Genomic DNA, 26733 nt, shown 5'->3' on the forward strand with positions numbered 1-26733 from the left:
GGGCTTTCCCTCTCCCTATAAGCCCCTCCCGTCGCCCGCGCCTGCCTCAGCCCCAGCCCCCCCGGCAGCGCACACCGCTTCCCGCTGCCGCCCGCGCCTGCTCCGGGAGGAAGAGGGGCGGCGGCAGCAGTGGGCGGCCGAGAGGGACCCGCCTTTCACCCTCCCCGGCCCGGCCCCCCGGGCCCACCGCCCACCGCGGGCGCGGCGCAGCGCAGCGCGGCCGCCGCCGCCCCGCCATGAGCCGGAGGTAGCGGCGGCGGCGCCTTCCGCAGCCGCCGCCGCCCGCCCGCCCCGCCGCGGCGGCGGCCGGGCCCGCGATGCCGAACCAGAAGGGCGGCAAGGGCAAGAAGAACAAGCGCGCCAACAGCAGCGGCGACGAGCAGGAGAACGGGGCGGCGGCGGGCGGTGGAGCCGCGGCGGCGGCGGGCGGCGGTGCCGCGAGTGGCGGCGGAGCCGGAGCGGCGGCCGCGGGCGGCGGCGGCGGGGCGGGCGGCGGAGCGGGCGGCGCGGCGGCCGCGGGCGGCTCGGCGCCCGGAGACGTCAAGAGCGGTGAGCGGCGGGCCGGGCCCGCGGCCTCCCGCGGTGGCGCAGGCGGCAGCCGGTACCGGGGGGGCGGCGCGGGGGCACCCGCGGGGGGGGCGCGCCCGGAGAGCGGGGGTGTGTGGGGGGGTCAGCTGGGCCCTGCTGCCGCCGGCGGGATCTCCCCGAAACAGCCGGCGGGGCGGGGGCTGCGCGCAGCGGTGTCCCCGCCCGGTGACCCGGCGGAGGGCAGGCGCCGGCCGGCGGCGGTGCTGAGGGCGGCGGGAGCCCGCGGCAGCAGCCCGGGTGCGGTGGGTGCGGGCGGGCCGGGGGCAGAGCGCATCCCCGGCGGGCAGGAAGCGCAGCGCTCGCCGGCAGCGGCCGCGGCGCGGCTGACTGGGAGCTCCGTTGAAAAATGCCCGCTTTATTCCGTCACGATTGAAAATGGAGTCCTGCTTTTCGGTCAGTTGTGTTTGCCGCTGTTCGGCAGTTGGGTTTGTCGGGGCAACGTGCTCACTTCGCATCAACCATTTTATGCTGCCTTTGCTCGGTGGGTTGGATTTTGGTTCGCAGCGGGTTTGGTAAGGTGGTGCCTTGCATAAACTTCAATTGCTCTTCATGTTTGTTTCGCTGCAGAAGGATGTGTCAGGCTAAAACTAAAGGCAGGCAAAGATTTTATTTCACTTTTGCTAAGCCAAAAAACCCCACCTCTTAGTTCTGCTGCTAGGTTTGCAAACTGCTGTGCAGAGTCCCTACTCCTCACTTTTTTCCTCTCCCAAGTTTGATTTCAGCTTTTTACTCTCCGTGCTTTTCAAAAAGTGCGAGGATGGCTACAACTGGTATTATGCTTTGTGACAGTAGTTTTGCCTATGGCTGTTAGAAAGGCACTTCCAAATGTCTTAGTTCGGTTTTCAAGATGTCTGATTCCCATGTATTATTTAATGGAAACTTTTCCTTGGAAGTATTATCAATTAATTACAATTCACTTTAGCAAACAACGTCTTTGCAAGACTGTTTTTGTGAGAGTATTACTCCAGAGAATCATGGAGAATGATTAGAATTTCCTTTTTGGGTTTGTTTCAGGTTTTTTCTTTACTATTTGCTTTAAGTGAATGAACAAGGGGGGAAAAAAAAAGGGAGGTTAACAGGAGTTAAAATATTGACAGAGTATTTTTATCTTGACTTCACTATGGTAATGTAATATGTCCAACATCCTGGTAGTGTCTTATGTGTTGGCTTTTCTCTGGATGGGGAGAAGCAATATTTTGAATTTTTGTTTTGCTCAAGCACAAGTGGCAGTAGTGGTGCATTTCTGGTGTGGCTGTATTGCCTGTGGATGATGAGGTGGTGTTCCATCTGCAGGTGCCACAGGAGGTGATGCCAGGGAACACTGATGGTGGCACAGCTTGCTAGCCAGACTGGTTATCAGTCTTCTTCTGCTCTGAGGCTGTGCGTCCCACATGCTTGCCATAGCCCTGTCCTGTGCTGGCCAGCTTCCTCACAAGCTGAGCCTGGCTTTCTCACATCTAACCTGAGGTGCTCCTTTATTCTCTCTCCCTGCTTCCATATCACTTCAGTGGTCAGAAGCATCCCTTGACTCTTTCACCAAATGCCTCACTTCCCTTTTTTTTTACCCTCTTGCTACAGAGGTGCAGTCTTGGCTTCAACATTTGCTGTATGCTGTCTGGTCAGCACACCTGATCTTTGCCTTGACAGGATCATTGCATCTCATCATACCTTTATTTTCAGATAATCATAAAGGCTGGAGGGGTAGATGTGGTTGCTAGCTTTATTTTACACCTGCTCCTGCCCATCAGATAATGCTGAGCTGTAAGTTTCGTAAATTGTATTCTCTCTGGTAAGTGCAAAGCTTTCAACAGTTTTGGTTCAGGTTGTGCTGCAGAATTGGGAATCTGGCTCACATGCAAGGGAGAAGATTAGACAATGATAGCAGATTCCTTCAAGTCTTCAAACCCAGTGAATCTGAAATGAAGCCCTGTACTGTAGCCACAGTCCTGGAGGCAACTAGCCCATTGCTAGACTGCAGACATTTGTAGGAGGCTGTGCACTCGAGGGTTTCTTGGTCACTAAGCAGTTCATGGAGGATGTGGCCTGCTGCAGTGCGCGGTGGGGTTAATGGAGTTCTGCTGTGCACAGTCGGGTCTTGACTGTTTGTGGGAGACTATCTGGGTTGTGGATTAAGTCTGATGAGCTGCAGGGAAGCTCCTAGCTGTGCTGCTTTTGGGCTGTGCAGCTGCATGCTGTGACTCATGCTGCCCAGGCTCACTGGTCCTGTGAGACCTTGGATCTCTTCTCTTCTCTTCTCTTCTCTTCTCTTCTCTTCTCTTCTCTTCTCTTCTCTTCTCTTCTCTTCTCTTCTCTTCTCTTCTCTTCTCTTCTCTTCTCTTCTCTTCTCTTCTCTTCTCTTCTCTTCTCTTCTCCATTGTCACCATGTACTGCTCTAGCGTGATTTGTGTGTGTCTGGTGTCACTGCTCTCCTGCTCCACCTGTGCCCTGGGAATGCAGTGCATGATCATAATGGCATAACCTGCTTGCTTTCATTAATGTGGCAAGACAGAAGTAAACAGAGATGAAAGCAGCAAATTTAGCAGTTGAAAATGTCTGTGCAGACCTTGGCTTTGCGTTGTGATGTCAGTATGATGATCTGATTACACAGTCACATCAGGACCCTACTTTGCTCATGGAGGACAGTGATTCAGATGTGTTTGGTTTTTTTTAAGTCTTCACAGTTCGTTGTGTTGTCCATGTATTGTTTATGCCCCTCATCCATGTGGCATAATGAAATAGAATTTTTAATTTCCTCTGGGCTTCTCTGTGCAGCCCTGACTAGCTGTGCCGTGTGATTGGGAACTGCCACTACAGCATCCTTTTATTGTGGAAAGTTCTTGTTCACTTCTGCATTTTGATAAATTTTGTCTCAATCCCTGCACAATTTTTTCCTTGAAACTATCAGCCAGTTTTTGGCATGATGACTGAGAAATGTCAGCAGACTTTCCTGCTGCCCCAACAGGGCATTTTTTAATGTTTTTTTTGGTGGTTCAGTTTTTGTGTGTTCAGAGCTCAGACTGGTCTTGAAGGGCTCTGGACTCCCACAGGGGAAGGCAGGGAGCACAACCACTGACCAGATGTGATGGCTTTTCTTACCTTGCACTCTCAATTTCTTAGCAGGTATTGGGATGATGCCTACAAGGGGGCATGTCCTCTGCTATGTCCTCTGTTTTTATCTCTTCCATCAGACCATATGGTAGATTAATCTTTCTTGACCAAAGTGCATCAATTTTCTGCACTAAGTGATGCACAGGACATGGAGAGGGAGTTATAGGGTGTGGGTGGACTGATTTAACAGGATCACAGTGCACAGGGAAAGTGAGATGTGATGTCACAGAAAGTCTCATTTCTTAGGTTACCTGTCGTCAGAGTGATTGAATGATGTTTCTAAAAAAGATTTTAATTTTCTGATTTTCTAGCTACTTTTCTGGGTTACTTTGCATAAAATCTGAGCTGTGATTGTGTAAAATTATCTCAGCAACTGCATGGGATTTTGCACTTACCCCATTGATGGCAGCAGTTGGTTACCTTCATCTGCAGACATAAATGAGTGTGACATTTTGTGGATACTTTGCCCCATCATCAGAACAGGAAAATCCACAGGGTTCACTTTTAGATCTGAGGCTCTGAGGAACAAATTCTTATTCTGTCTCTGCCTTGCTGAGGCTGGACACTTTAAAACTCTGCTCCAGCTGTTTTACCCCTTTATCCTCTAATTGTCTTGCTCTAGTTTTGACATAGAGTTGTTTCTGACCCTAATATTCCTTCTATCAATTTTCTTTGCCTTGTTTCCATTCTTCATGTCATTGTCCAGTAGAGCCAAGTCCTCTTCTTAGGCTTGGTGATCCCTGTCTTAACATCTTGCTGCTTCATCCCTTTGTCATTGTCACTCTGTTCTCTCCAGTGCTGTTGCTGTGGGAAGACTAGAGAAAAGAAAAAGCTGTGTCTCCTTAGCTGTGCTTTTTTCCTTTAACATATAATTCAGAAAAGCCAGCCAAATTAAGCTAAAAATACCCCCACAGCATACAGTCTCTAAGTCACTGTCCTACTGGCCACCTGTTTTAAGATCTCTTTTTTTTCTCCCCCTGCCATAGGTGAGCCCTTGAGCTGCACCGGTGGCAGGGCTGGTGAGTTGCTTGGTTGGCAGGTGGAGCTGCTGGCTGTCAGATTTGTGTGCTTTTGAACACTTGGCCTGGGTTTCACAAATTTGTAAGACTGATTTACTTTCAAATAAAAATGCTAATGTAGGAAAAGTGTATGGAGAGGGAAATCAGTAAGCACAACAGTGACTAATGTGTTGAACACTGTGACTGGCCAACAATTATGATTTATTAAAAAAAAATTATATCCTGGATATAGGGTAGTTAAAGACGGACATAAAATTCATCAATGCAATGTTTAATTTAAAAATATGCTTTCAGAGAATGAATTGTTGTAGTATTTAAGCCTGGATTAATATTTGCTGTCAAATGTTCCCTGCTGCATATAACATCCAATTCCAGTTTGGCACTCTAGTGATGTTCAGTATTGGCACCTTCTGATTATTTAGCCTGAGGTAGTCCCATTGGTATCAGTTAGACCACCTGGAAAATTAAGTTTCTATTCTGTTGCAGTGACTACAAAATTTAATACCTATTAATTTACTAAGGGGAAATCATTTTGCCTTGTAATACCACTGTGTTCCTCTAACTGCAGAAATCAATTGAATGCAAATTTCACTGTCTCTATCAATGTAAATCAGGTTCAAAAGGACTTTCATGTTAGTTTTAGGATTTGAAAACTATGCAATTACATGCTTTAGTAGCAAATGCAGTTCATGTTTTACAAATCTTTGCAAATGGAATCGTGTTCATGGTGTTACTAAGTAAAATAAATATTATCCTTTCATGCAAGCAAGTACACACCTGTTTAAGTTTGGGTTTTTTAAGTTATTTGCTATCAAAATGGTTATCAGTGCCCTGACAGCATTCTGTGTTCATGTGATTAGGTATTGTTCAAGTGTAGTGCTTTCATGAGTAAGGCTTGATGTTTGCTCTGTTTCATACAAGGAAATGCAGTTTTTGAACTCATAGCTTTGCTTTGTCTGTACTCATCCCGTATCTTACTCACAGTGATCTAACATGTAGTGACAAAATGATTTCTAGGCCTTGGAGACATTTGTAAATTTTCTTCAGCCTTGCTTACAGCCTTGCATATTGAGACATCCTTTGATATTAAAGTACTGTCATGGCTGGCAGAAGTCCATCCTTCTCTGCTTTTCTTCCTGCAGCATGTGTGAGGGGAAAAAAAAAAAGGAAAACCTTGCATTCAGCTCAGAGTAAAATACTACAGCTAATCTTCAAGGTGTCTAAATTATAACGGGATTAATAGAGCATGGGCTTTCTTTAAACTCTTTTGATAGAAATTCAAATAATTTCAAAGAGGCCTCTTGAAACAGTAATCTAGTTACTGGAGTGGATAATTCCATTTTGAAAGCTTGTGGGATTTTGAGTGGAGCACTGGCATTTCCTGGTAGAATTCAGTGACATTTATCTTGAGAGCATTCACTTCAACCTTTATGCCTTTCTGTCTGTTTCTGAGCGTCTATCAGTCCTCCTTCCTGGGCCTGAAAGGGATATATTGCTGTTATTCCTGTCTCCCAGGATGCCTGCTGGGAGAGGAGGTGGCTTCTGCTGGAGCCTGGCTGGTGGGTGTGCCTGGCACTCCCCGTCTCCCCTTGTGTGCTGCCAATGCCCACTGTGGGAGCAGCGTCCAGCTGGGGTCTCTGTGTGCCACACAGATGCCAGGGATGGTGCATGACAGGGCTGGGAGCCTGCCTGCCATCGTGAGGGAGATGTCTGGGAACCAACAGCTTCACATCGGGAGCTGCTGTCTTGAAGAGTTGCTGGGTACTGCTTCTCCTGTTTCCCACTGAGTTTCTACCAGCTTCTTTAGCGGGGAAAATAAAATACAGTCTGTTGCACTGAAACTTGGGGAGAGTGGACCAATGACACAAATATCCCTAGATCTGAAAATATAAGAGGTGTTGGTACCCCTTGATTCAACCTGCTTTCCTTTCTCTCTTGCCTTCTCGTGCTGTTGGACTGGGTGTGGTGGCTCGCTGGCTCTCGGTCTGAGCGAGTGCAGCCTGCAGTGTTGGCATCTGTGCTTGCCATTAGGGCATCTACTGCATGCCACAGTTATCTCTGTTTCCAGCATGAGTTGGAGTTTGCCACTGAAAACTTGCTAAGGCAGGTACAGTAGAATCTGCTTTAGTTATTATTGGAATGACTGTTTCTTGAAGCACCAAGGTTAGTTTTCTGTAGCAGTTCAAGTTATTAAAAGCTCTTGGAAGGCTAAAGGAGAGGATTTAGTGGTTGCAGTGCTTTTCTGTGGGGACAATTCATGTGCAGACTAAGCAACAGCCAGTGTTCAAAACACATTAAGGCCCATCAGTCTTGGGATAGTCATGAATCTCTGCATTCACCATGAGAGAAGTCATCAGAAAAATCCACATGATGTTGAGGAGTCTTCCTAGCATGGAAGACACTGGGGCATGATTGCTTATGGCACAGAAAGCCAATTGTCTTCTGATCTGGTTAAACCAAATCAGAATTCACATGGGAATATTGGGAGTGCATAGTTGTCCTGGTACTGATACAGGTAGAGCCTTAGGTCTGTTCTCTGGGGAGATTTCCACTTGGATTCAGGTGTTAAAGCACAAGCTAGGGCAAGATTTCTTCTAAACAGAGGGGGTCTATATAGCCCAAGCAAAAGCCAAAGCTTTTGTTTGTGATTGTTTTCTGTATTCAGACAACACATATTAAATGGAAAGAAACTGGCTAAGTTGGCTGATGATAATTGTACAGATGATGGTGATTTCTACAAGACCATATGAATTCTCATGTTGGGTTTCAGCAGCGTAGGCAGTAGGTTCAGCTTGGAGCACAGATGGCTGTGTAAACAAGCTACAAAATTATTGTGCACATGTAAGTGCCTATCTTCCTTAGTTTGTACAGTTTCAATTTTGATTTTCTGCCTTACTTTGGTGAGGTGATGGTTGAGCTGGGAGTGGGTGGTTGAATGAGAGCTGCAGATAACTGTATCACATGCTGGCTGCTGATTTCATAAACAGGCATTAGCTCAGACTGTGCTGTTAGTTAGAAGGTGTTAATGTGGCAGGTATAAGTTAAGCCTTCATGATTTCCATGGTATTTTCCTGCTGCTGTGAAGTTGTTAGGTATGTTTTTTTTAAATTTTTTTTGTTTATTGTCAAGAGATTGCCTTGGAGGTCAGATGTGAAGTTAGCATAAGTGTAGTGCATGGAGATGCTTCTAGTAGCTGCTGAGCCCTCTGGGAGCCTCATCACCTAAATTCTCAGCTCAACCAGGGTTTAGCAGCTCCAAATTACTGAAAATCTTTTCTAGGCGGTGATCACTTTATGTTACTACTCACTTAATAGAATTAGTGACATCTTGCACATGGGGTAAAGTGTGAGGGAAGGGGCTGCTTATGGCTTTGTTCTCGTTAAATCCCCTCTGAGTAGGTGTTGCCTGCAGCTGGTGGTCCTTGGGGGCAGGAGTGATCTCTGCATTGGCACCTACTGGCAATGTCAGTGTGTAGGTGCATAACAGATGTGAAGCTGTCAGCCAGGCTGACTGCAGACAGCTCCTCCTTGCAGGGGCACCGGCTCTGGCTGTTGCTTGCTGCAAGTGGACTGCTGGCCTTAGCTTTTCTTTCCAAGAGTGTGAGCAAGTTTTATGGCACAGAAAAAAGCCTGTGATAAGAGTGGCTTACCAGGTACTGTTGTCCTGTTTTTTTCCCTTCCCTCCTGGGAAGCTTTCGTCTTGATCATTCGGCAAAGATTGCTTAAGAAGTTTTGAAGAGATATCAGTCATCATCAGTGAGTGTTACCAGTGTAAGCCCCGAGCTGAGCTCTTTTGAAAGACTTCTCTTTCTGTTTGTCAGCTGTTATTTGTGGTTGCTGCTGCACTGAAGATCCAAGCCTGCCTTTTGGATCAACTTTTGAAAAGCTTTTTCTTATTGCATTCTTCTTCTGCACTTAGGCTCTTAGGAAAGTGGTCAGTCATTTCTGTATTGCCATATAATTTGTACTATTTAACCAGTTATGAATATGACAATACCATTTTGTCACATCTTGATAATCTTTGGAATATTAGATTGTATTACAAGGTTCAACAAAGCAAATACATCAGACAATTCAAATTTTCTCTTTCTGTCTGTTTTGTTGTGGTGGTTTATTTTCTACAGCTGCATTACAGTATTACTGCAGTAATATTGTATGACTTCAATTAAAATAAAGCTATGCTGATGGCAGAGGAAATTCAGAAGATTCATGCAGATGGTTGGTAGGGAGTGGCCTTCCCCCGGAATGACTCAGCTCTGGTTCAGGCTGGCAGAGTGAACAATTCCTGGCTGTGTCAGGTTGTGAAGGGAGCAGTGTTCATGGGAAAGCAGGGTAGAGGTTAAAGTGCTTGGTTTGCAGGGTATGTGTCCCACAGGAGCCCTTCTGGCCTAGGTAATAGGCTGGCAACCAGTGTGTCCTTGGCATAGATGAAGAGATGCTAGAGTAACAGCGGACCAAGAGCAAGCCACTGTGTTTTGCAATCAATCTGGTGCCAAGACCTTTCTCTTTTTTGGGGATAATTTCTTTTTGCAGATCCTTAACAGCCTCCTGTTGCCTGACAGTTGTTTTAAGATGACAGGAGGGCTGTCTGGTCCAGCCACCACCGCGCCTCCCTCTCCCTCTGCCCCCAGCCTCACATGTTTAACACCTCCCTGGAGTTTTACCAGAGATGGCAGATCTGTGCAGTGAGCTGAAACCTGTGCCGACGAGTAGGGGAAATAATTATCTGTTTCTGTCTGCTGACTGAAAAACTCTGGTGCGTAACACAATGGATAATGTGGGAGCGTAGCAGGGGAAGAGCGAATTTTGCTTTAGGCACCTGCATTGAGGGCTTGGAACAAATGAGAGCAGTCACGAAACCGAAGCCATGGAATCGTTGCATTTGGCTTGCTGGGTGTATCTTTGGTTTTATGATGGGTGTGTAAACAGAAGTAAACAACATTCTCCTTAATATACTTCACCAGAGGGGAGTTCCTCAGGCAGCTGTTGTTCTTCTGCTTTCATAAAATGGAAAGGATGGTCTTCATATATTGCCTTTCTTTTTTATTAAGAGGTAGAACCAGTTCGTGTGGGAGGATTTTTTGTTGTTGTTGAAAGAGGTGTTTTTCAGATGTTTTGTTTCTATTCCTATTCCTGGCTTTTATGGATGTTTATAAACCTGAATAGAAAAAAATGAGAAAAAGCCAGAAAAACCAATCCAGGTTCCTTGCAGTCTTCTGTCATATTCTCATTTTTGAAAGAAAAGTTAATTTTATGGTGACTCTGTCAAACATAAAACACAGCCTTGTTTAAACAGTGAGCTATCTTTGCACAAATGTACGTGTGTTTGGAATGTCGTATGTTATTTCTGTTTTAGAAGACATTTATGTACTGCTCCTTCCAACTATTTTCAAAATCACTGTTCCAAATCACTGCAGAGGAATATGAGAAAACATTTATTTTTTTATGTGGAAACATAATGTATTGAAAGAAGCAGCACGCGCTTGTAGTTGCAACTTGACAGCCTACGTTGAAGCTGTTCTGCTTCACAAAACTGCACGCTGTCTTGTTTTGTTCTCTTAGGCTGTGAAACCCATCTTGAAACTGAGAGTTAAACAGAAATTCTTTTATCATTATTTTGGCATTCTTTTGAAAGGAGCTGCTGGGAGATTAGATGTTGCTCTGATACCGTGTAATCTTTCATTTTCCCTGACGTTCAGTTTCATAGCTTTGGAAACCAGAATCTTGTTGAGCTGCTAGCTACTTGGAAGCAAATATATTTAAATGACAAACCAGCTCGGGGCTATAGGTGTGGATGGGCAGTTTGGCCATGTAATTTCTATTTACTTCCCATCATAATCTCTCTTGACAGTAATCATTAACACTGTCATCATAAAACATTAGGACAATGATTCTAGCTCTGACCTTTTGAAGAATATCTTAAAATTTATTTCTAATTATGGGAAGTACAAGGGCTTGATAACAAGAATTTTTAAAGTCTCGTAATACTGAAAGAAAGTGTTCTGTCTCATGTATAAAATGGTGATTAACAACCCAGACCACTTTCAAGGGTGTGAATTGGTGGGAAGAGCTCTTCATGTTACCTAAAAGGAGGCTCCCATACTGATCTGAATGCTGTCTCTTTTGCTTCTAAGGCATTTCTGTTGCCATGAACTGGGAAAATTGCAGAAAAATTGCTGTTTTCTGTTTCTCATTTATTCTTTATGGAGGAACATGTGGCATGGTTATGTTTGGCAGGAGACATGGGTACAGAGAAGTCTGTAAGGGATATTTGGTCCTGCACAGTCTGTTTTGTACAGATAATTTGAAATGTGTGGCAAAACCAAATGCTGGCTTGCGGTTTTTTTATGCTTTTCAGGTAGTGGAATTTTCTGCTTTCTTAAATACAGGAAAACCACAGAAAACAACAGAACTTTGTGCTGAGACAACTTAAATTAGCCATGCTGGGCTTCTCAGTTTCTGTTGTGGAAGTCCTGCAGCAGTTTAATCCAGGCCTTCTCCAAACCAACAGACTTGATAAAAGGCAGTCTGCATCAGTGAAAGCAGGTGCTTTGACTGGCATGGTGCTCCCCCTGTGCTGTGGAGCATGGCGACAGGGCAGAGAGACCTGTTAGCTTTCTGGAGTGTTTCCTATGCAGCTGCAGTGGCAGTAGTGAAATGCCAGATGTGTCCCCAGAGGAGGTGAGTAGACACCAGCTTCTCCTCTTAGCAGTGATATTTTCCAAAGCAATCTGAGTGCCACCATTTAACAGTTTATTGGGGTCTTTTGCATGATGGAAGGATTTTGTTAATGCTGTTGCTGTCTTTCAGCTGCTCTAGGCCTGCTTTTGCTGTGGTGATTATGTGACAAGCCAATTCACACTGTGTGGATAGCAGATCAGATGAGGGAATGTGTGAAAACTTTGCAATCATCTAGTTAAATGTTGAAGAAGACATCGCTGTCCAGAACTCGAAGCTTTGCCTTTTCTTGCCCATAGTACTGCTGTGTGGGAAGTTCCTCAGATAATCTGGTGTCTGTAAATTCTTAAGGAGAAACTGGAGAAGATCTTATTCCACAGTATTTCCATTGACTGACTAGGTAAAGGAGGAAAAAGTCTGTTGAAAGTCACCTTTATTTTAGCCTCTAGACACCCAGGACATGATCATTATTAAGTAATTGCAGACATAGTCTGTGGTGATGGTTTTTGTATTTCAGTCACTTATTTTATTAATTTCATTTTTTGTCCACATAGTGAGGAAGAGTCTGTAAACTTCTCAGGGAACTAGAGATCATACGTTTTTGCATACAAACTCAGAAACATGTTCAAAGGGGGATCAAGGATACTTTCCTTTTTTAGTCAGGTAACTCTGCCAATATGGATGAACAAGTGTAGTGTCTGTATTCAATTCTAGACCTGTCTGTGTAGTACTTTCTCTGCTGTCAGCTATAATTATACCTGCAACTGTTAGAACATTTACTCTCTGAAACACTGTGAGAGCATAAGTGGATTTTTGGCATGTTCTTTTTCTTTTGCTACCTTCTTGTAATGGTGGAAAAGAATATCTACCAAAATAGATGAGTAAAGGAAATGTATAAGTGAGAGTTGTTCATACTGGTGCCTCTGGTACCTTGCCTCACATGACTTCTGACAATTTGCCTTTCATGGGTTCAGTTTAACTGGCCTGAGGTCAGTTGTATAAGGATGCTATAATTGTGAACTCTAGTTTGAAACCTTAAATATGATGAAGGAAAGACTGACAACGAAGAAAAGCTTTGCAGAGATGTTTGCTGGGGTAGTGTGATTTGAATCAAAGTCTGGGGGAATGGGTGGAAAAACTCTCTGAACTGGTAAACTGACAGATTTTGTTTCAGAACAGATAAGTTATCGCTCACTTCTGCTCTTGGCCAACAATATTATAGTAAATACTAACAACATTATACTTAATAACACTCAGTAAAAGAGTGGAGAAAAATTAGTCACTGTTAGCTAATAAAATTGTTGATTCTCAAAGACCTCTCCAAACCTGCAGGTTCTTAGCAGGCTTTTCAGAGATGTGAGACAACCAATAACAAAATATTTGTCACATTATAGAAGGAACTTCCAAAGAGTCTCTAGGGAAACCCTCTCTTTTCTCTCTTCTTACAATTTAGTAATTTGTTTTTAATGACTGAAAAGTCCATGTTTTGAAATGAATTTTTCTTTTCCTTTTTCTTCTTTGAAGGAAAGCTTTTGGAAATTTGTTTTGCTTGCAATTTATATATATATATGTCCACTCTCTGAAGGAAAGGTATTGCAGAAGAGCTCTTCCTGCAAGTATGCCACTTTTAGTATTAGAAACAGAGATAGAAATTAAGTGAAGGATGTGGCATCTTCCAGGGAATGGCTCAGGAAAGTTTTTCTGTGCAATTTGTACCTCTTCCTTTCATGTAAGTAAGTTTTAAGAACTTCAGTAATCTTGACTTTACTGAAGGTAGCTTTGACCATTTTGTTTGTTTATAGCCTTTTCCAAAAACTTGCTGGGAAAGGGACCACTAGCACAGCAAAGATCTGTTGTTGCAGAGTATCTGATTTGTGTATTACTGCTGTAGGACAGGTGATGATGGGTAGTGTGTCTCATACTGAGAGTTGGAGTCAAAGTACATCTAGGAGCATAAAACCTCTCATTCTACTGCAAATTATGTAGTGTTATTTGTGCAAGCAGTGATAAAAATGGGATTAAAAACAATGCAACAGAATGTTGGTTTTTTAACCTGCTCATCAGATAGAAATTTAAAGTCCTAAGGTGAAAAAATTTCAGTCATGGCAGTCTCTCTCCTCAAGGCTCTGTCATAAGTCCTGGGACTCTGGATGAGACTTGAGTGGAACTTCAGGAAGCTGATTGCTGTGTTTTAGATAGGGTGAGGCAGCACTTGACCACGGAAGACCTGGAAGAAGCCTGCTAATGTATGAAAGCAGCCATGCAGAGGTTAAAAGGCAGCCTGACTGCCCTGTTGGAGCAGTACTTTCTGAAGAAGCCAAAGAATAAGGAAGACAGAAATACAGAGAAGAAGTATTTGTCATGCTTGAGTAAGCATCTGTGGTGGGGATCAACCTGCTACAGCATCTAAAAAGTTCTTACAAGAACTCTAGTAGAAAATTTCTAATCCCTTTTGAGCCTCCCAGCTACAACAGAGCAGCCAGCAATGGGAATCATATGTAGTGTGTGGTACTTTAGTGAGGAACTGGAAAACGTTCTTGGTTCATAAATGCAGAAAATTCTTTTGTAGAACATTTTTTTGTGTAGAAGCTGATATTGTTGCTGTGAAATAATTGAAGTAAACTGCTCTTTGCTCAAGGTTATAGTAAAGCTGCTACTTTGCTGATAAAATATCATGTTGTGTTTGGATTTTTTCACCTGTCTGTGCTGCAGAACTGTTTGGTTTGTGAAATTCAGCTATCTAGAAGGTCAGTGGTGGTGATGTAGTGTGTATTTGCCTAAGCCATGTAATGAAGGCCCTCCTTTCTATACGAGTAACGTAAGCTCTTTGTCGTGCTTTTCAAAGTTCTCTGCTCACTCCTTCTCTCTCCCTATCTGTTGTCTCTTGCTCAGTCCCCAAAAAATAAATTTCTTTTCCCTCAGAAAAGATCAATTCCTGCCACTCCATGATTGCAAAGCTGGGTGTACTTGCTTATTTACTTGTATTGCTTACTTGCTTTTCAAACAGGCGTCTCTGTGTGTTCTCCCCATGTTGCCTCTCAGGGTTCAAAGCAGCTCTCCAGAAGTATTCACAAGGCTTCTTAATGCCTTGCAACAGTATCCACAAATGCTTGAGGAGGGCTAATGCTTCTGAGGTGCTTTGGTTTTGAATATTACACAGGCTGTAGTGTCATCTTGTTTCTTTATTTGTGCATTTCCTTATCTCCTTTCACATGCTTACCTCTTTTTGGTAAATACTGCTTTTTTGCACTGACCCAGAGCTGGTGCTTGTGGGTCTTTAGTAATAAGTAAGTTGTTAGTAAGAGCTTGGGTGTATTTGTCACAGTGTTTAAAGAAAGTACTGCAATAAATGGGCCATTAAGTTATTAATGTATCTGTTTTACCTTCTGCAGAAGCCCCTTGTGCTACTCCACTGATCTGTAGCTTTGGGAGGCCCGTGGACCTGGAGAAGGATGACTACCAGAAGGTTATATGCAACAACGAGCACTGTCCCTACAGCACTTGGATGCACCTTCAGTGCTTCTACGAGTGGGAAAGCAGCATCCTCGTCCAGTTCAACTGCATTGGCAGAGCCAGGAGCTGGAACGAAAAGCAGTGTCGCCAAAACATGTGGACCAAGAAGGGATACGACCTGGCTTTTCGGTTTTGCTCCTGTCGCTGTGGGCAGGGTCACTTGAAGAAGGACACGGACTGGTACCAGGTGAAGCGAATGCAGGATGACAAGAAGAAGAAATCCGTGTTGGAGAAGAGTACGGGAAGGTCCGTGACGGAGTCAGCAGAGGAGGCCAAAAAGGGCAGGCCGGCCAACAAGCCGCAGAAGGGCTTGAGTAACGACCTCCAGCGAAGGCACTCCATGGACAGGCAGAACTCCCAGGAGAAGGGGGTCATGGGGGGCAGCTACGCCGTTCGCTCGCCTTGTGTCTCTCCTGGCCAGTCCCCTCCCACCGGATACTCCATCCTCGCCCCCACGCACTTCAGCGGCCCTCGTTCCTCGCGGTACCTGGGGGAGTTCCTGAAGAATGCCATTCACCTGGAGCCCCACAAGAAGAGCATGGCTGGGGGGGGCATGTACAGGAATGCACATTTTGATTACGGGGCGGCTGGCTTGCAGGCACATAGATCAGGACACTTCGACACCCCAGTGCAGTTCCTGAGAAGGCTCGATCTGTCTGAGCTGCTCACTCACATCCCCAGGCACAAATTGAATACTTTCCATGTGCGGATGGAAGACGACGCCCAGGTGGGCCAAGGGGAGGACCTGCGGAAGTTCATCCTTGCTGCTCTCAGTGCCAGCCACAGGAACGTTGTAAACTGTGCTCTGTGCCACAGGGCGCTGCCAGTGTTTGAACAGTTTCCGCTGGTGGACGGGACCCTGTTCCTTAGCCCATCGCGACACGATGAGATTGAATATGATGTTCCCTGTCACCTTCAAGGTACAGGTTGTCTGTCAGTCATGCTAGGTTTCATTAAATGATGGAACTGCCTTCTGTGCCCTGTCCCTGCCATTACAGATTTTCATCCCGGTTCCGCATTTTTAAGCAGTTCTGTAAAGCTTGAAGCAATGTCCAAAATACTCATGTGGATCAGATTGAAACACTTAGAGGGAATTAAAAAAGATGCTGTATAGAAAGATCCATGCCTTGTGTTTGGGCTTACAACTAAACAAGTTTTGATCCGATTTCTAGGTAGACCATGGGAATGTGTTCCAGCCAATGTGTTCTGAAGCTTGTGCATGCTTGTTTATCTCTTGGGATCATTACTCCAAGATGCACACCACCTTTTCAATTTAAGCATGCTGTGCTGCAGCCTGGCTGAAAGTTGTATTTGTACCACTGATGGGGGTGAGGTACCTCTCATCTGCTTTCAGACTGCAGAGTATCAGTTTTGTTTTATAGCAAAGTATTATTTCTTAAATACAGAAAAGTCTGGCCTGTGTTAACACAGGCCTGGAGAAGTTGGGTGTAGTAAGAGTAAGCTTTTAATATGGTGTGTTAAAGCAGCAGTGTAGCAGTGAAGGTTTTATACTTATTTCCAAACTTGCACATGCTATTGCTTATGTCCTAGCTCTCAGATGAGTTGAGACCATAGTGCTTGTTTCTTTTTTCCCTCTTAGAGAAACAAATTAATGTAGCCAGCATCAGCTTCAGCTCTTCCTGAAAGCTGTGGCCCAAACTTAAGTGATCAGGGTGGTACATGGCTGGCTGTGCCTGTCCTGCAGCCTGCTAGCAGGCAGTGTGGCTAAAATAAGTCAGAGAAGGTATTCCTCAGCTGGTGGCCAAAAACACAGAGTTATGTGTTGAAATGTGCATTGGTAAGGGATTAACCAGAGGTATTTTAACATTAAAGTTTCTCACCTTTCAATAAAATACATTGTATCCCATGCGTGGCCATAATCTATGTTACGTAACATACCTTTGCGCAGTAAACTTTGTATTTTATTTTTTTCTTTCCTTAAATCACTATGCACTAAGTCACTAAACTGTATTCATGCTAACATTATTGTTTCTGTCTTGCCTAGTGTACTATAAGGAGAAAAAGCAATAGGCAAATATACAAGCCAGAAAAGTTCTAGGATAAACAGAATATACCTGTGTGAGATAACTGTGCTTATTTGCTGTGATGGGGAATCACAAAATGTGCTTGTGATTTTATCAGTACAAAAAGCTGGTTTAGTAATAATAGTGAAACTCACTGTTTGTTAACATTTGCCTCTAAGAATGAAACTGTGAAATTATTTTTTTAAACCTTAATTATTTCTTAACTGTTGGACGATATATCTGAAAAACTTGTTCAGACAAGTTGCTGTGAATAATTGTTAAAATTTTTGCTTCCTTGTCCTGGGTAAGATGGTTTCTTACCAGAAGTATTCTCGGAAATGAAATTAAGCTGTAAGGTGCTATTCCAGGCTGTTATTTTCTTTTCAGTACAGAAAATCATTTACGTTACTTCAGGCATGTTTAAGATACCAGGTGCCATATTTCCAATACAAAAAGTATCCTGAAAATTAAATGGTGGGGGAATGTAGTATTTTAAAGTGCAGCAACGGTGCAGAACTTCAGATGGGGAAAGATATTTATCTTCCTGCTCAACTGCTGTGCATGGAGTTGTTTGAACATCACCAATCTTGAGTGTTCACTTCAGGAACAGAGTTAATTATATATGTTATATGTATATTATATACATTTTAGTTTCATCCCATCATGTTTTCTAGAGCTGAACATGCCAGTGTAGAATAACTCAATTTTTACCAGCTCACACTAGTAAGTCTATTTTGTATGTATATTTTAAGAAGAGTCTGTTTTTTCTTGTTTTTCTAAAATAGTTGGCTTAAAAAACAAAACAAGTGAAAACACAGACTATTAATTTTGTAAGTGTCTGGTACAGACTAATCATAAATTATTAATATCTTGGTCCCATTTTTGTAGAAGAGTTACAAGGTGTGTCTGTTGAATTACAGTTGGTGATGTGTTCAGTGCTTTGATGCTCAAGAGCACAAATTGCTATCCAAGGTGAACACATGTTGAACACAGTCCTGTTTTGTGGCTGATCTGTAATGTCACTACTGCTGAGCTCTGTCTTACATAGCAGTGCAAAATCTGGTATGTTACAGGATTAGTACTTGGTCAGGCCTCTTCTAATTGCCAACTATTAAATTGCAAATCATTTTAGTCACTAAAAGTCAGGCATAATCTAGGTGCTAGATCTTTAAAATTCATGTAGGAATTTTTTTTGTGAAAGTCGGTCTCAGATTTTGCATTGGTTAGTTCAATCACATGTGTGTAGTGAAAATATTTGATTTCTAAGTCTGAGCCACTTGCTTTTTATGGACATAAATGTAACTCAGGTTTTGAAAGTCATTGTCCATACAGAGCCTAAGGTGATGATAGAGCTCATTATATTCTTAGTTGTGAATGTCATTTTGAAGTCTTTGTATGTGCAATATATAATGTAAATATACTTGTTGTTAATGAACAGTCAGAAGAAAGTACATGAAAAATTTGCTCTTCTGACTGTTGATTTTTTCCCATGGGGACTATTAGGTTGTTGGTTCCCTCTTTGCTGGAAGATACCAGCAAGTTGTTAAATGAATCTGTAACCAAGTTTGCTAATAAGCTTCAGCACTTCTCCACTTCTTATGTCAGGTGGGGATGAAGCTAGGGCAGTATTCTGGTTTTGGAAACACAGCAGCTGATCTTACAGCTTAACCTGACATCTCTTCTTGGAGGTTTAGCAACTCCTTTTATAAAATATTCTGTTAAGATCTACCACCAGATGATGTAAGGGAGAGTGGGCAGGGTGATGACTAATTCCTGAGTTCTGTATAGCTTTACTCAAGCCTGTGTATTTCCTGTAGAGAAGTACTTTTTACTTTATCATTCACCCTTTATAATGAAAAAAAAATATGTGATTTGTATCACTAAAGGTCAGATACCACATTGCAGAAAATGTCTGTTTTAATCTTCTCTTTTTGGCTCCTTAAATGTGTCTTTTCTGTCCACAGGAAGGCTTATGCACCTCTATGCTGTTTGTGTAGACTGCTTAGAAGGGGTTCACAAAATTATCTGCATTAAGTGCAAGTCCCGATGGGATGGAAGCTGGCATCAGCTGGGAACTATGTACACCTACGATATTCTGGCAGCATCTCCCTGTTGTCAGGTTAGTACCATACATAAGTAACACTCATAAGGTGAAATTCCAACTGATTCGATAAAGTCAAGGTTGTGTGTCTTTTCTTCCTTTCCTCCTCCCATCCTTCTTTTCCAGCCTGTGCCTGTGAGTGCAATACAAGAGGGCTGATGGGTCTGTGTCCCTTTGTTTTCAGAGATACAATGGCCTTTAGCCAGACTAAAGTCATTGCAGGGCTCACTGGTTAATACACTTATGTTTTTAAATAAAGCCTCCTGTAAATGCATTGGGAATTAAATCTGATGCTTCGTCACTAGCATCACGAGTGCTGGGTATAGTTCCACCTTTTGAGCAGACATTTCATGTTTCCAGGATTTTTTAGTTCATAAATTGTGTTTTATCTTAAATGCAGCAAAAAAGTGCCAAGGGAACAGAAAGGTCCAAAGAGTCTTTGTGCTTGGAGATTACTCAGCTCTCCTTAATCTTTGTTGTGGCCGACCCTGGTGATGGCACTCACCCCCCTGAAGCAGCCTGAAGCAACTTGGAGTTCATTAAACACTCACCTCATATGTGCCTTGAGAGAGGAAGATCCAAGGCTTGGGGCTACTCCAGAGTGTGTCTGAGACAGCAGGATTGTTTGCATTGCAGAGAATTAATTGTCCATGTGATAGACAGAGCACTTCTGCCATGCAGGTAGGGGTAGGCAGCTGTGGAAAAAACATCTGTCTGGGAATGACTCAGTGCTCTGCTGCAGATGCTCAGTCAGACACACAGATGGTGGTAGTAGGTCAGGACAGAAGCCTTGCACAGATGCACCCATTCAGACTGGGATCACTTCATGGTAATGTGCATACTTCAAAGCCATCTGAAATACTGGTTTGTCAATATGCAAAATGACAGTTTATTTTAAATTTAATGTATTTAACAAAATGTGTTGCTCAAAAGACAAGTGGTATTGCTGCTGCTGGTTAAGGTGACATTGGTAGCAGTTATAACTACAGACTGACACATTACCTCCAAATTTAGTGTCTCTTGAGGCTGTACCTTTTTTTTTAAAAATAGGAACTTTTAAAGGTAAGGAAAGCACTGATACTAACTTGCTACCTTTGTAAAAGTCAGCAGCTTCAAATCTGAATTGTTTGTGTTAAAAGAAAAGATTTAAGAGCTCATTATACAAGAGCCTTAATTACATGATTAATGGACAGTGTGACAGTACATGATCTAAGAACTCACTATAAAAGCATTAGCTGCAGTGACTGTGATTGCCAGATAATAAGCATTATTGTTTCACCATGATTGTTACAGATGATTCTGTGCATACAGAAGAATGACATTTAAATATGGTATATAATAGAATTCCAAATTGCCTTTCTGGATTTATTATGAATAATTTCGTGCCTTACTTCAAAATATTTAATTCCGCATCACAAATTTGCATGTAGAATAACAAGCTGCAACCAGTGTCAGATTACTCTTAGCTGATGTGCTGGACCTGTAGTAAAGGAGAAAACCCTTTGGTTAAGAGTTCCATAAAAATTCATTACCTAGTAAATTGTATTTCTTAAAATTTCTGCTTTTCCAGCAGAGCAGTGAAGCTGTTGATTTGTTTGATTTTGAGTGTGGTCTCAACAGGGATAGTACTTTAATAATTTCCTCCTCTCCTCGTCCAGGAAAATCCCTTAAATCGAGGTGGCCTAGACAATACTTTTTGTTCTTTTCAGTGGAGAGCTGAAGCTTTCATTAGTGTATTGGGCTGTGAAGTTAAACTGTGGTGCAGCTCAGACCCTCGCTGCTCATTTGCTGTTTTTACTCTTTAACTTCTTTACAGTCTCAAATCCTTCTGCTTCTCTTGATTATTCCAAAGGGCTTGCTGAGCTTTCATGCTGCCTGTTGCTTTCTTTGTATCAGATGGGCTGGGTTTCTCAGCTAGATTTCTTCTCAAGTCTCACTTCTTTGCAACAGCTGAATATTAATAGCTCTGTCCGTCCTCACCTATGACCTTGAATTATTTCTCATATCCACCCAGTTAATGTTGCTTCTTTCTCAGTTGGATTTTGCAGAATAGTTTGTGTGTTGAAGTGATGTTTAGTTTGTATAACCTGATATGTACTATAAATGTTTAAATAGACACTTAAAGTGATACAATACCATGTTGTGCTGATAAAGTAGATCAAGTTATACATTTGTTAAGCCAAAAGATTAAAATGCTGATGTATTTCGTAGACAGATGATGTTCAAATGTTAACCTAAATAGTTGAATTACTGTGGCACAAATATGAAATTTCTCTCTTAGCTTTTATGCTTCATTAATGATTTATTGAGACACCACGTCTTGTGCTGGGAAATGAGGAATTGATTCAGAGATTTAGCAGCACAAAATAAACCTTGATATTCTCTACCTTCCATCAGTCAGAGTGGGAGGTGACCCACTCCCCAGAATTTGGGGATGGTCTTTAATGTGAAAGGCATGGTGTGTGTGTGTGGGTTCCCAGTCCAGGTGAGGAATGCCCCTACCAGCACATCCCACTGCTGCCACTTTCCTGACTGACCCCTTCCCCTGCTGGGGGGACAGGGGGCTGCCTCTGGCACCTTGTTTTCCAGAGGTGAGAAGCTGAGGGGAGTGTGGTTATTTCAATACTTTTTTTTGTTTATTTGTTTGTTGCAGGCTCGGCTGAACTGTAAGCACTGTGGGAAGCCAGTAATAGATGTGCGGATTGGCATGCAGTATTTCTCTGAATACAGCAACGTCCAGCAATGTCCTCACTGTGGAAATCTAGACTACCACTTTGTGAAGCCATTTTCTTCATTTAAAGTTTTGGAGGCTTATTGACGAAAGCTTTGCTTTAGTAATAGCTATTTTATGGGTATTTCAACTTTATTACATATCTTTTTATAGGATTCATTCTGTGATGAAATCTAATTTCTTTTCTAACTGAAAGAGAAGCTTCTTTGTCAGTGTACATATTAATATGTATATATACATGTTGTTAAAACCAGAATCCTCCTGACAAGATCTCTGTGAAGGTTGGAGGCAAGCCAATTTAATGGCCTTTCAATATATCCCATGTGTGGGGTAAAGTTCAGCTAAAAATGACTTGGGTTTATTTTTTGTACAGTTGTAATACAGTTTATAGGAAGGGTGTGGGGAGACATAAAGGACAGAGAAATATGTCCAGTTGGAAAATGGGTAATTGCATAGGGTTGTTCCTCCAGCTTGGTGGAAATGGGAAATCCTTGGAAAGAAATGTTTCTGTTCCTGTTGAATTCATTCAGCCTTCTGCGTTGGTTCCCAGGGGTGCAGGAGCTGGCCCTCTGCTCCCAGTCCCCTCAGCAGGCTCTCTTTCAGATTTCCCATGGCCAGGGTAAACTGAGGTATCATGACAAGTGAATGTAAATGTGTGCCAGCAAATGCAATCTTGAATGAATTCTTTTGGCATTGTGTCTTCCTGCTATGTGTGTTTGATGTGCATTGCCCTCACTGAGTTATAGTGCAGGCAGTAGTGCTGCTTCCAACAGGGCTGTCATGTGCCCAGCTGGGTCATCTGCTCGTACCAAAACAAGCTGGAGATCTTAAAATGCTTTATTTAAAGGTGTTTCTTCACAGACATTTTAGGGAAGGAACTGGCTGAGCTGAGTGGGGATGTGACTGTATGTGCCTGCTGGGACTGAGGCTTTGCTGTCTGCTGCAGGCTTGTGTGGCTGGTGTGGAAGGAGAACCATGAGTTAGGGTCTGGGCCCTCAGACCTGCATGGGCTGAGAGGTACTGAGTGCAAAACATGTCATCACTTTTTAAAGCAATTAATTGCTGCACCTTTGTCTTTCAAAATTGTGTTCAGTCTAGGATCTAAAAACAAGGAGATGTTTTAAGAAAGCAAACTTAGCATATTTACTTTCTACATGCCTCTGTGCTGTACATAATAGACTGCATTAAGCAGTGAATTTGTATCAGAGAGCTTGGCCCTGTAGACTCTGCAGTTGTTGTTTCTTGACTCCCATTTCTCCCTTCCTTAAATAAATTTTTTCAAAATAGGTCATTAATCTTTTGCTTGGTTTCTCAAATTAGTTGAGATTTAAGGGACATTTGGTTTTTTTACTTTTCTCGATAGTGTATTTATGAAGTGTTTGTCCACTGGAGAAGTGTGGGGTTTGTTTCTATTTACATGGTGGGATTATTTTTTGTTTCTTCTGAAATCTTTTGTTTTTTGAAATTAGAATCTTTTTAGAGTGTATCTGTTGAAATCACAGTCTTGAAAATGGCCCTGATAGTCTGCCACCCTGGGAAAGAAAACAAAAAAGTCAGAAGCCAAAATGGTGTTTTTTCCTATGTTGGACTGAGAGTTACACTTCCTGCTGAATTAAGAAATTATCATGCACATAAAAGTCAAGCTGAATATCCGTGTTTCTTTGTGTGTAAAAATGACAAGTTCAGAGTTTTATTTCCTGGCTGTCTCCACTGCAGAATTAGCTCCTTTTAGCATTAGCAGCTACCCTTCAGGTTGTACCCAAGCTGCACAGAGTGTTGGCACAGTTGGAGTGGCAATGTCCTTGGGGTCCCCCCAGCTCATGTGGTGCAGCTGTGTTAGCAGGCTGTGGTAGCTTCACCACTGGTGCTCCTCTCCGTCTGTGCAAGTTCCTGGGCTTGGGTTTGGGTCTGGGCACATTCCTGGGGTTTTGTGCCATTGTCCTCTTTGCATCAGTTCTGAGAAAACCTGTTTCTTCTTCTGGGAGAATTGTGGGAAAGGCTTTGAGAGCCTTCTAACACTGTCCTTTCATGGTTACCACAAAGTTACACCCAGCCCAGCTGCAGTGGGACCAGCACTGCACCCATTGTCCATAGGAGCAGGACCTGGCCTTGGGCATTCCTGGGCAGGAAGGTTTCTAGAGATTAAACCTAATTAGCTGTGCAGTGTAGACTTCCCCTGTGAAGAACAATGGAATTATAATTTGGATTAACTCCTCCAGAAGGATGAGCCCTTCAGCTTTGATGGTGTGTTGAGCAATCTGCTGGAGCTGGGGTGGCTGACAAGGTTGGAGTTGTGTTGCCTGGCAGGACCATGAGAACCAGACCAGACAGAAAGCAGCGGCCTGAAATCACACAGCAAAGACAAAGCTCCTGTAATGAAGCAATTAAAGAGAGCAATTAAAGCATACATCTCCTACTGTAGGTTCAGTCTTCAGTGCCAGTCACACATCATGAATCTGGGGTGTCAGTTCCCATATAGGATACATGGCATTATGTGCTGTTTTTTGTGCAGTGTTGGGAGGGTGTCACTGTGCAATGCACATGGTAGGGGAGAAGTGGGATCTGGAGTTGTCCTAGATACTTGTTCACTTGCTTCCCTTAGAGTAGCTTAATTTGTAATTCTGCCCTTTAAGTTCTTGGATGCCTCTCTAGAACTGTATGTGTGATAATAAAAAATGAGTAGACATGGAATAAAAGAAATATGATCAGCTTTAAAATAAGTATTTGAGAGATTGTGTAATATATCCAAGTCAAAACCAGGAATGGAGCAGACTGAGAAAATGGGAAGGGAAAAGCACATTTAAAGTCTTAACACTGACAAGGAGTTACATACAAATCTATCTAAGAAAGCAGTTTAGTTCTTTGCCAGCTTTTCCTTTTAATTCTGCTGTTGAGTCTTACCTACTGCTTGAGGAATGCCTATTTTCTTGTAAAACACATTGCTCAACTGGAGGCTAGCAGCATACATAGCACTGTAAAAATGATCCTCAGTGGAAACCAGCTGAGCTACAGAAAGGTTCTTCTGAACTTTCACTCCAAAGTAAATTATCCCTAATTTGTAAAGGCTTTCCCTGCTTCTTGTTGGTACCAAAAGCTGCTTTTGGGTCACTGGCAAATGCACGATTTTCTCCAACCTGCAGATTCCAGTCAAGCAGTCAGCCCTCACCTTTGGCCAGGAGAGTTTCCTGGGCTTTGCCAAAGTAGAAGTGCAAATGCAACTTCTTTGGGACCTAATGGCTACTTTGGAGCTGCAACTAGACCACAGTTGCTCTGCTTCCTGTCTTGACAAGCACTGGAAGTAGTCATGAGCTTACAAATGCATCATAAGGGAAATTACCTCCTAAGATAGGGAGCTGCTTGCTTTGTTTAGTTTATTCTTGGCTGGTTTATTCTTCACTACCTTTCCTTTCTCTGGTGCTGTGTGTTCTTTTCAAGCTGGCCCATGGTCAGATTAAATTTGCCTGCAATATGTTTTGTAAATGAGAATGCGGTCCTCTGGATTTGGAGGTTCATTCTACTCTTCAGTGCACGATACTCCTTGTGATAGTAATAGGAGTTGCATGTGCAAATGCTTTTCTTTCCAGTAGTTAACTCTCCTTTCCATAGGAGAGGCTTACATTTAGGTAGGCTTCATATTTTGGATGTGTAAAACTGAATTCATCCATCAAGATGTCTACAAATAAATTTTGATAACCATAACTAACAGAATTGACATCTTTTACACACTGATGTGTAATTTGACACCTACCAACATGAACAGCCTGAAATTGTTGTTCCAATGCTGCAGAGTCATTAAAACTACAGTGTTTTGTAGCCAGATCATAGACTGTCCTATAGTCTATTTACATTAACATCTCCAGAAATGAGCAGTGTATTCATAATGAGTTTAATTGGAAAAATAAGGAATATTCCTACAAGGGAGGCATCTACCCCAATATTTTTTGTTTTTCCTTTTTTTTCCCCCTCCCATGTGTTCCTCATTTTGCTGTACCAAGTAACCAAGGACAAACACGTTGTAAGGCCACCGATGAGAAAACCCCTCAAAAATATACTTGTCCATAAAGGTTTCTTGTTGAGACATTCTCAGATTGCACTTTTGCAGATGGAAGAATATGTACATAGCAAATGAATGTTGATGAAATTAAAATAATTTGTTATGATATCATTTATGTGTGTTGTTAGAGAATATTTTGTTGTGAGTTCTCTGTATTAAAAAGTAATAAATACCGGACAGCTAATGGTGTGGGTTCTTCTTTCCCTGTTCCCTGGAGCAGTTTCTTACACCTGCTCTTTATAGAATTACTCCAGTTGCCTTCAGTTTAAAGGGCACAGTAAAGCCAGGTTTTTGGTCTCAGTTAAAATGGAGCTTCATTGTCGTTGTTTTGAAGAATGTTGTACTACAGGGGTCACAGTGGGCTGTGTGTGATGTGTCACCCTGCCAAACCGAGCTCCTGTTCACTTTGTTGGTGTCAGAAATGCTCCTGCTGTAGCGCAGTCAATCCTGCAGGAGCAGTTTCAGGATTGCCGGTGTGCTGTGCCAGCTGCTGCCTGTGGGGCTGAGTGGAGTGCTGATGAATCCTTACTCCTGGTGCAGGAGTCTGTTAATGGAAAGTACCCTCTGAGGCCTGTGAAATATCAGGAGAGCTTCTGGAGGGGAGAACACAACAGGGTAGCACCTAGGGCAAAAGGGTTTCCCACGTTATGACAGGACACTTCATCTCTGAGACCTGGCTGCAAATGTTTGCTTCCTGTCTAAAGTTTCTCAGCAGTCTGTCTAATCATGAAATCATCCATTTTAGCAAACCTTGCACCATGTGCTTTTAGCATGATTTTTCAACCTTTATATATTACCACTGCAAAGTTCAGGAAGGATCCAAGTGATCAAGGCCATCTGAACATACAAAAGGTAAAGCAAATATTTCTGGGAGGGAAGGAGTGCCATAGTTAGGAGGCATGAGGTGGGATTTGGAGA

The 26733-nt window shown here is 43.0% G+C and overlaps 1 protein-coding gene across 1 annotated transcript; it reads left to right on the forward strand.

The window, feature by feature from the left end:
- Window positions 1-317: 317 nt before the first annotated feature.
- HECA (hdc homolog, cell cycle regulator) lies at window positions 318-25987 on the forward strand. The gene is made up of 4 exons (XM_058801800.1): window positions 318-549; window positions 14785-15825; window positions 18894-19048; window positions 21684-25987. Exons 1-4 carry the CDS (start codon window positions 318-320, stop codon window positions 21846-21848), a joined length of 1593 nt encoding a protein of 530 aa, XP_058657783.1. The 3' UTR covers window positions 21849-25987.
- The last annotated feature ends 746 nt before the right edge of the window (window positions 25988-26733 follow it).

This window comes from Ammospiza caudacuta, chromosome 3, assembly GCF_027887145.1.
Source record: "Ammospiza caudacuta isolate bAmmCau1 chromosome 3, bAmmCau1.pri, whole genome shotgun sequence".
Lineage (NCBI taxonomy): Eukaryota > Metazoa > Chordata > Aves > Passeriformes > Passerellidae > Ammospiza > Ammospiza caudacuta.